The 10,084-nt window shown below is 29.7% G+C and overlaps 1 protein-coding gene across 1 annotated transcript; it reads left to right on the top strand.

Moving 5' to 3' along the window:
* Positions 1-2,453: 2,453 nt before the first annotated feature.
* Positions 2,454-3,440, top strand: LOC21405825. The gene has a single exon (XM_010104869.1). The coding sequence runs from the start codon at positions 2,454-2,456 to the stop codon at positions 3,438-3,440; it is 987 nt and encodes a 328-aa protein (XP_010103171.1).
* Positions 3,441-10,084: the final 6,644 nt, after the last annotated feature.

The raw sequence follows: 10,084 nt of genomic DNA, 5'->3' as shown, positions 1-10,084 counted from the left end.
TCTTAGAGCAAAGAGCTTAGTTTTTAGATAGTTTTTGGAGGAGAATTTTCTAGATCCTGTAAGGAGTACCTCTAGTCAAGATCAAAAGTTGTATCCACTGTCAGTGTTTGTACTAAACTCTGTATTGTTCTTGTGTTTCTATAAAACGTTGTTTAAATCATTGTGTTGTTTTTGGTTAATTAATATTATGCTTTAAATTTATTTTTATCGGGATAATGAGGTAGGCATATTATGAGGTTTTAATTTATTAAAAAAATTATTATGATTGTCATACTTATGTTGACATATTTATTTCTGAACATAATGCTTTTTAAATTTCTGGCCAATTTTTAAAATAAATTGAGGTTCAAAATGTAACCGATAGGAGATTTTTACAATAAAGATCTAAAAAAATACTATAAAATTAGGGGTAGTATAGAGATATAGCTACCTGGTCATTTTCAAATCCTTTAAGCTTAATAAACATTTTTGTAAATCAATTCATATAGAGATATAATGAATTATTATAAAAAAATTATATTTTATGTATAACTTGAGAAATAGTACGTAAAACGAGAGAGGATTCGACCATCAACATAGAATGATCTCAAAATCATAGTAATATTTAAATAGATTAAAACTGATTAATATTGGTGAAATCATGATTCCTGACATTTTTATAGTAATTGTTTTATTATTTAATCAAAATCTTGTTTTAAAAAAAAGTTATTATTCATTTTCATTTTGTAATTTGATTTTTAAATTAAATTTTATAAAACTTATTAAAAAAAAAAACTCATGATTCAGTTACTCAAATAAAATTGAAATTACTCATTTTTAATATTTAATAAATATGCTATTCATATGGGAATGATACTTTTAACTCACACTTTATTACTTGTTAGTAATATTGTGCACTTGCAATTGATACACGCAACAACAACAGACATAGTGGTGAAATAGAAATTAGTGAGTGATCATCATCGGATAGTTCCATATTAGAGCCCACACTCTAGTCTTGCAGATTTCAAGGATTACACGAGAAAGATTCAGGTTTTCTGAGAAAGCATGGAGTTTGGACTGTTAGTGGTCAAATGCCTCAAGTTATCCGCCCGATTTTTTAAATATTTTAACATTTTAAAATCTTTTCTTATTTTTATTTAAAAAAAACTTATTTCTATTTAATGGATAAGAAGAGTAGTTTGGACATTATGGGGCTGTTCAGTAACCATAAAAACTCAAAAAAATGCAACTCGAGTTATAATTTTATTTAAGTTTATGTTTTTTTTTTTTTTAAGCTTGAACTTGAGTTTGAATTCGAGTTTGAACTCGAGTTTGGGATTAAAACTCGAGTTCAAGTTTCTCCTTCAACTTGAGTTCAGAAACTCGAACTCAAATTAATTAACAGTATTTTTTCTATTCTTAAAAATACTATAACTTTTTCGTTTTAATTCTGATTGAGATGAACTTTTTTTATGCGTTGACAATGAAAAGATGAATAAAATCCCACCCATATACCCTATTAAAATTTTCTATTTTTATTAAAATACTATCTAAATACAACTTCAAGTTTTAACTCACTCAAACACAAATTCAAAAAGATTCTTATCTCAAACCATAACTCAAATGTACACAACCAAACACAAACTCAAGTTACAATTTTAACTCAAGTTATAACTCAAACTCAACTCAAAATCTTCACTCAAAAATACCTAACTCAAAAATGCAAAAGAACAACCCCTATATGTCTCAAAAATTAGCTTCAAGGTACTGAAAAATGTTTTTAAAAATATTAAGATACCATTTTAATATTATAAAATACACGAGATACCAATAACGTGTTTTACTAGGTACCCAAATGATTCTTTCCCTTATATTAATTAAAAACCAACGACGTAGACTTCTTGCTTTGGATCCAGCACGTCGTAGCAACAACATTAGTGCATTATATTACAGCAGCTACAAAAACAATTCAAAAATTTCGGAAAATGCTCTTGATTATTTTGAAACAAAATGCAAAACTGCTTACACCAAAAGTTTTTGTTGTACAATTTCCCTAAGTAATTCATGTGACTGAAAAGTCGTGGCCCCAAGAAGTCAACTAGACGTATAAAATATAAAAGAAATTATATAAAAATTAGGTCTAAGTCTTCCTTTTCTAATATAAATCGCGCTGTACAACTATATTTAAAAAAAAAAAAAAAAAAAAAAAAAAAAAAAAAAAAAAGAAAAAGCTAGTTGTACAACTAGGAGTAGACTAATTCTTTTTCGGTGGAAAATAAAATATAACTAAATTTCGCAGCACAATAGTGACTAATTCAAATTTTCAAAGCGCAATTAAAAGATATATAATTACTCCAACCGCTGATTATCCCTTGCAAAAGAAATTGAACATCTCAGTGCCTAACATTTCCTTTTTATTCTGGCTTAAGAGTAAAGCATTGAATAAAAATCCTCCAGGATCTCTGGATCAGATGGGTTCTTATAATATGATTTTGCTTGCTGGTTTGTTGGAAACCCTAAGGGAAGCCTCCAAAATTTTTCTCCGGAAAGGGAAGCTAATTCCTTTAATCACCATTCTCTCTCTTTTCCTCAGCTCCATAATTTTCTTGTCAAATTTCTTGTCCCTCAAACCTTTGGTCTTCGACTTTGCCCTCAAGCTAACGGTCCTCCTTGTTACTAACCCCGCGCCTGGCAGCTCCGCTTTCACGAACGCCATCTTTGCTTTGAAAGAAGGTCTCTCAACCATCGTGGGCGTTGACTGGGCTTTCATCATCGCCAATAGTCTCACCTCCTTGTTCTTTGCAACCGCAGTAATCATAGCATCTGCTGCAAAATACAATGGAAAGGAGACGCTACATGTCAAGGATCTATTATTTACGGTAGGGCAAACTTGGAAACGGCCATTTATTACACTATTTTACACGGCTCTTTTGGATTTAGGTTATGCCCTCTATGCTTTTGCATTTGTACTTCCTCTTGTCCTGATCTCGGATCGCGAATTTAGCTTTTTTCTCTTTTTCACCATTGTATCCATCATCATCTCGATCTTCTATCTACATTTATCTGTGGTGTGGACTTTAGCAATCGTTGTTTCGGTACTCGAAGAAAAGAGCGGTATTGAGGCACTTGGGAAAGCTGCGCAGCTCCTAAAGGGCTTGAAGTTAAGAGGGTTTTGTCTCAAACTTTTGTTTGGAACATTATACTATGTTTTGTTAAAGCTTACAATATTGAGGATGATCAACAAGATATACTCAACGTCAATTAGCATTGTTACTGCGTTGGTTTTCTTGAACACTGCTGGCTTAATTAAGATGTATTCTTTGACGGCATACACGGTTTTCTACTACCAGTGCAAGAAGACGCATGGAGAAGAAGAGATTACTCATGAAATGCAGGGTAGCAATGGATATTCCTTAAAAGCCTCACATACACCACTCATCCCTGCTGATATACCATGAGACAAAGAATATATAAACTGTATATATATATATACACACACACACATATATATATATATATATGTGTGTGTGTATATATATATGATATTTTCTTAGTGTGATATCATATTTAAATGAATAAACTATATTTAGAGCTTGTTTATTTGCTCTTGTATTACTTGTCAGATATATATGTATAATAGAAACCTGCAGATTGGTGATAAATGTGTTTGTCTATGTACTTGACGAAGTTGTTGTCTTTATATTGTGGATGTCGTCCAAACGGCAACACACTACCGGTGGAGTAATCCACCAACCAAAGAATGATTTATTTCGGGTAGTTTGTAAGTTGATTGATTTGAAGTATTGATTTTTTTAATAAATATTTTGCACATTGAATAAACAGCATTCTTGTGTTATTTTATCATTATAAGAAAAAAGACACTTATTTGAGTTTTTAATTCAAGTTGAGATGTGATTTTATGTGAGAGTTTTTAACTATAGTTATAAAAAGTTAAATGTAACTTTTTGTGAGAGCTTTTAACTGTAGTAAACTAAAATTAAAAACTCAAATCGGTAAAATAAACGAAATCCTAAGGGTTGTTCTTTTGCAACGAAATTCAAAAAAAGTTTGAACTCGAGTTTGAACTTAAATTTGGGGCTAAACTCGAGTTCAAATTTCCCTTTCAACTCGAGTTCATAAACTCGAACTCAAATTAATTAACAGTATTTTTTATATTCTTAAAAATGTCATAACATTTTTATTTTAATTCTGATTGAGATGATTTTTTTTTTATGCATTCACAACGAAAAGACGAATAAACCCCACTCATATACCATATTAAAATTTTTCATCTCTATTGAGTTTTTATTAAAATGCCATCTAAATATAAATTTAAATGTTAACCCACCTAAACACAAACTCAAAAAGATTCTCAATTCAAATCATAACTCAAATGTGCACATCTAAACAGAAATTCAAGTTACAACTTCAATTCAAGTTATAACTTAAACTCAACTCAAAATTAATACTCAAATTATCCTAACTCAAAAATGTAAAAGAACAACCCCTTAATTTCCGATGAATATTCTCATTTCTTAAAATTTTTGCACATAGTAAATAGTAGCTTTTATATTGAGCAAAAAAAAAAAAAAAAAAAAAAAGTAGATTTTATCAGTTACATCCTAATAAAGAATAATGGATTTTTGGGTATAGATGAAAGGCTTTTTTTTTTCTTTCTTTTTTAATTGATAGGGAAAAGATTCGGTGTACAAATATTCTTTGAATTCGCCACGCAAAAGTCACTAGTTGGATATCTTCTTTAGTAGAACACATGCGGTGGCTCGTAATTCGCTCGCTCATTTAGGATCCGTTAATTTTGTTGATTTGAGTTGAGATATAATTTTATATGAGAACTTTTTATTATAGTAAAAAAATTAGATGTGATTGTTTCTAAGAGCTTTAGCCCCGTTCACTTCGCTGATTCGAGTTTAGAATTTGAGTTGAGATATGACTTTATGTGAGAGCTTTTTACTATAACAAAAAAGTTAGATGTGATTGTTTGTGATAACCTTTTATTGTAGAAAAACTCGAATTCTAAACTCGAATTCTAAACTCGAATCAGTGAAGTGAACGGGACCTTTTACTATAGTAAAACTCAAATTTTAAATTCAAATCGACGAAATAAACGGGCCTTAAATTACAACGTTTCAACGTGCAATTCGATGAAAAAATAAGCTTAATAGACCCCGCCGCACTAGATGACACGCGAATAGAAGGTGGCCGACAGCCAAGCCACAAGTCACGTGTTCATTGGCTAGCCTTGATCATGGGCTAGCTTGAGGAAGAGGCTGGGCCCACTTGATGCGGAAGGCTGCCGCTCCTGCGGTTGGAACGCACCCCTGTCCGCGCATGGAAAGCACGCACCAATCACGGCCGTTTGTGATCTGACGGCCTGAAAAAAATTTTGGTTTTATTTTATGATTCTTATTATACTTAATTTATTAATTTTAAACTAATTTATGGACTGATTTTGTCCATTTTTATTCCGTTTCCACCCAATTTTTGATACTACTCAGCTCAAAATAATATAAATAATTTGAATAAAAAATAAATTGAAAAAGTTAATCTAAATAAAATAAAATCACACCGACTTGAATAAAAAAACAAATTAAACAAAATAATTTAAAATTAGTTTTCTCGCGTTTTGTTTCAGCTCTTTTGTTCGCTTTTGTCTTTATTTCTTTTATGTTCTTTTTTTTTTCTTTTTCTCTCTCTTTTTTTAAAAAAATAATTTATATAATCGTTATTTTAAATGAATCATCATGCGCACTAAATACTAGTATGTTATTAAACAAAAGGAACTTAAAATTGACAGCAAACATCACTTAAATATGAAACTATAGTAACGTGGTCAATTATGAGGGAGGAGTGGTCGGGGGTACATAAGATCTAAAATTAAGAAGAATGTAGTAAATAGCATATTTTTGAAACTAAATTAAATAAATAGTACATTTTAAAATTATTTAAAATAAATAACAGTTTACATGATAAATTAAAAATATTTTTTTCACTTAAATTTCTTTTTATGATTTGTAAAAAGAATTTTTTCCATGTAAATAAGTGATTTTTAAATATTTTTTACCACATAAGTTATTTTTACTAATTTACCACATATACTGATGTTTACTTTAAATAATTCTAAAATATATTATTTACTTAATTTATTTTTAAAAACCTGTCATTTCTACGATTTCCCTAAATTGATATGTTTTTATTTTAGTACTTGTAGTAAATAGTATACTTTTTAACAGTGTTTACGTAAATAACCAAATTTATAACCGATTGAAGTGAATATAACATATAAACATTTACGGGTAAATACCAGTGTAAATAAATATTGATTGATAAATTCTCGGTGTAAATATATATTATATTTAGCAGTAAATATTGTACTTAATTCTACTAAATAAATATTTACAGCAAAATATGCAACGGGCACATCTATAGATGTCTCGTTTTACTTTTCACACATTTTTCAAAGTAATAAAAGTATTGAAAAAAACACTTACTCCACACCCTACCTAAAAATATTATTCCTTTCTAGCTAAAAGTATTGTGCCCCTATTTTATTTTATTTTTTCAAAGTAATGAATTCCAACGTATAAGAATTTCTTCATAAAAGAATATTTCTTCTTTTAAATTCTTTTTTATTTGATTTTTGTGTTTTCATGTATAAAATTTTGAAGAAAGAAACTTTTCAATTTGAATTAAAAAAGTTGTTTTAATAAGTTTTGGATTGGTTTTATCAATAGTATCGTATAGTTCTGACCTTTTTTTTTTTTTTTTTTTTTTTGCAGAAAAAGAAAACGTTATATGAAATTTCTCACTTTTTCTTTTTTGAAAAAGAAAAAGTTATATAGTTGCTGTACAAATCTAATCGTGTATAACGTTTCTAGTTCCTTGGTTTTACTGATTCCTTTCTCTCTTATATAAAGTTTATTTTCCTTGCTTTTCAATTTGAAAGTATACTAGCCTGAAAATTCAATTATACAATTGGCTGCAGGAATCCCCAATAAATAAATAAATAACAGAAGCAATTATAAATAGAGCCAAATATTAAAATGTATTAATACAAGCATACAGATAGATAAATGAAATAGAATTCCTGACTCTGTCAAATTTGACTAAACGCATAATTATAAGACTTGATCTCCATCCACATGGTAATACGGTGAAGCATTATTTTTTTATTATTAAATTATTTTTTTAATAATCAGATCTGTAAAATAAATAATTTTATATAACGCGCTATAAATTTTTAATATAAATATATATAAATCTAATCGTTAAAAAATTAATCGAATGATTAAAAAATAATACTTTGTAGAGTACTTTTTAAGATTCCACAATAAAGGATCCCACTTTTTTGATAGAAACTATTCATTCTTGCTTTTGAATCCTTGCATGTTCTCTAAAATAGTAGATCTCGTTCATTTTACAGATTTAAGTTTTTAATTCGAACTTAAATGTAATATTTTCTTAGAGCTTTTAACTATAACAGAAAAAGTTAAATGTGATATTTTTTTAAAAAATTTAACTGTAAAAACCTAGAATTGAAAACTCAAATCGATAAAATAAACGAGATTGTAGTAGTCAACCTAGTGATCAGTTCAACCAAAAAGAAAAAGTCAAATTGGCCATAAGAATTGGGCAACTTGGAAACTCTTACTAATTACCTTTTCTAATAATCACCAAATACTGAGAGCAACAATTTGAATTAATTTAGTAATTGAGGTGATGATGACCTCTACAATTAGAAGCGTTATAATGACAATCAACCTATTAGGGAAAGTTGACTTTTGTAAGCTATTAGAATTTATTTGTAATTGAGATGACTTTTGACAATCAACAATTTGGAAATTAAGTTGACTTTTGACATCAACAATTTGGATTAATTAGTAAGGTGGGTCTATTGATACGTTTTTTTTTTTTTTTTTTTTTCAGACACTTTTGTTTTAATTACTAAATTACCCATTAATAAATTTACTTTTAAGGACAATAGTCCTCTGCAAAAATACTCTACACACCCAACGTTAAAGGGGTTTTTTGTTACTTTTTTTTTTTTTTTTTTTTTTTTTCAGACACTTTTGTTTTAATTACTAAATTACCCATTAATAAATTTACTTTTAAGGACAATAGTCCTCTGCAAAAATACTCTACACACCCAACGTTAAAATTTATATATATATATATATATATATACACACACACTTTGAGCCGGTTTAGTTCGTTGATTCGAGTTTTTAACTCGAATTGAGATGTGATTTTATGTGAGAACTTTTTACTGTAGCAAAAAAAGTATATGTAACTGTTTCTGATAGTTTTTTACTGTAGTAAAATTCGAATTCTAAATTTAAGACATTTGTCTTACGTTTTTAGAAGAATAGAGATGAACTCTAATGTGAAAGATCCTCCCCACAAAAAGGTAGTGGTTAAATTTTTTTCTTAAAAATTCTTATTTTTTAATTTAAATTTTAATGGTTGTTCATATCATTAATTTAGAAAGATTCGTGATACGTGAAAGAATTTATGAGAAAATGTTGAAAAATAATGGCATCGAGTGCACAGTGAAATTTAAAACATTTAATCAACGTCAAAGCCAACCAAGAACATGTTCATAATGCTATATAACATAAATAATAAAGATCTAAATCATACATTTTGAGATTTTAGGAAACTGCACGTCTGACAGATCAAAGCGTTCCAAACAGCAACCGGAAGAGCCCTAACCAACTGGTCTTCTTTGCTATTCTCGTTTCCATGATCGGACTGCGGGTAGGCACACGTCGTTCAATCTCCTCTTAGTATTCTTGATCTCCTTCCAATCACAAGAGAGCCAAAGAAAAAATTGTTCTTGAGAATTAAACAATTTTTCCTCTCAAGAATCTTTTATCAATAGCCTCTAAAAAATCTCTCAAGTGATCTAATGAGTAGTGTGACTTAATAGGCTATTTATAGTGTTTAGAAAGTCATACTTCCGTAATAATTAGGTTTCCCAAAGTCTTAATCGCATTTAGAGTCGATTTTGCCACGTCAGCATGCATTTTACGTTACAACCGGTCGACCGGTGACAGAGACGTTATAACTCACCGGTTGACCTGTCCTTCTCGAACCGGTCGACCTGTGACCGGTCTACCCAACCGGTCGACCTGTCTGCACTGACGAAAGTTGTTTTCTTAGTTTTTCAACACGGGAAACTTGCGTAGAGCCTCAATTTTGATTCAAGCAAACCAATAGAGAAATTGTCTGATCAAAACAGTCATATAATAGTCTTCCCATATTAAACAACTCTTAAAATAATAATTCAACCAATTTATCTAGAATTAATTTATCAATTAATTCACCCGATAAATCACTCATGAATTAATCAATCTCATATTAACTTTGAACCTCTTTTACGGAAATAACACAAGTTACCAATGTGTAGGAAATACACCGTATCGTTACAGGAAATTATGTGAGCTAGCAAAGGGACCCGATGGACATATATAAATCAAGCTCCTATAATCACAACGCTACTTGTAAACAAACAAGTCAGTCTCATGATTATAAAACTCTAGCGTTATTCCACTAAAAGCCTAGAGCTGCACTCTCGATTTATATAGCGTATTTACAAAGCTCTGATTAGCTCTAGTCGATGACTCAATATATTAGTGTATCATCCCCATAGGATATCCATAATCGACTTGAGGTCAAGTTCCGTTTTACCTTCCTGATTACATTTATCTTATGTTCCATTATCATACCATCGAAAAAATACATTAGATAACACAGAGTAGTCTAATGGCCGAGCGCTCGTATTTTTCAATCTACTGATAATGCATAAGAGGATATCATTGACTCTTTATAGGAGCTATGGATTCCACTATCTATGAATAACGAATCTACGCATATACGAGTCATACCCCCAATGTACCAGTAAGCGTACCCTTACATAATGTTAGGATGTCTCCCTTTAGTACATCAAAGGATACAAGTCGAGCATACGGGTTCATCATCCATCTCATGATTAAGATGACAACATATAATTCATCAAAAGTGAATTATTTTATTCAAACAGAATTATTAATTAAAACAATTCAACTTTGGTTTGATCCAATAT

Source organism: Morus notabilis, unplaced genomic scaffold, assembly GCF_000414095.1.
Source record: "Morus notabilis unplaced genomic scaffold, ASM41409v2 Scaffold277, whole genome shotgun sequence".
Classification (NCBI taxonomy): Eukaryota; Viridiplantae; Streptophyta; class Magnoliopsida; order Rosales; family Moraceae; genus Morus; species Morus notabilis.
This window is presented reverse-complemented; position numbering and strand designations above follow the sequence as displayed.

Bases quoted from the DNA above. Each gene is read 5' to 3' on its own strand.
- LOC21405825 (XM_010104869.1), top strand. From the start codon at position 2,454: ATGGGTTCTTATAATATGATTTTGCTTGCTGGTTTGTTGGAAACCCTA.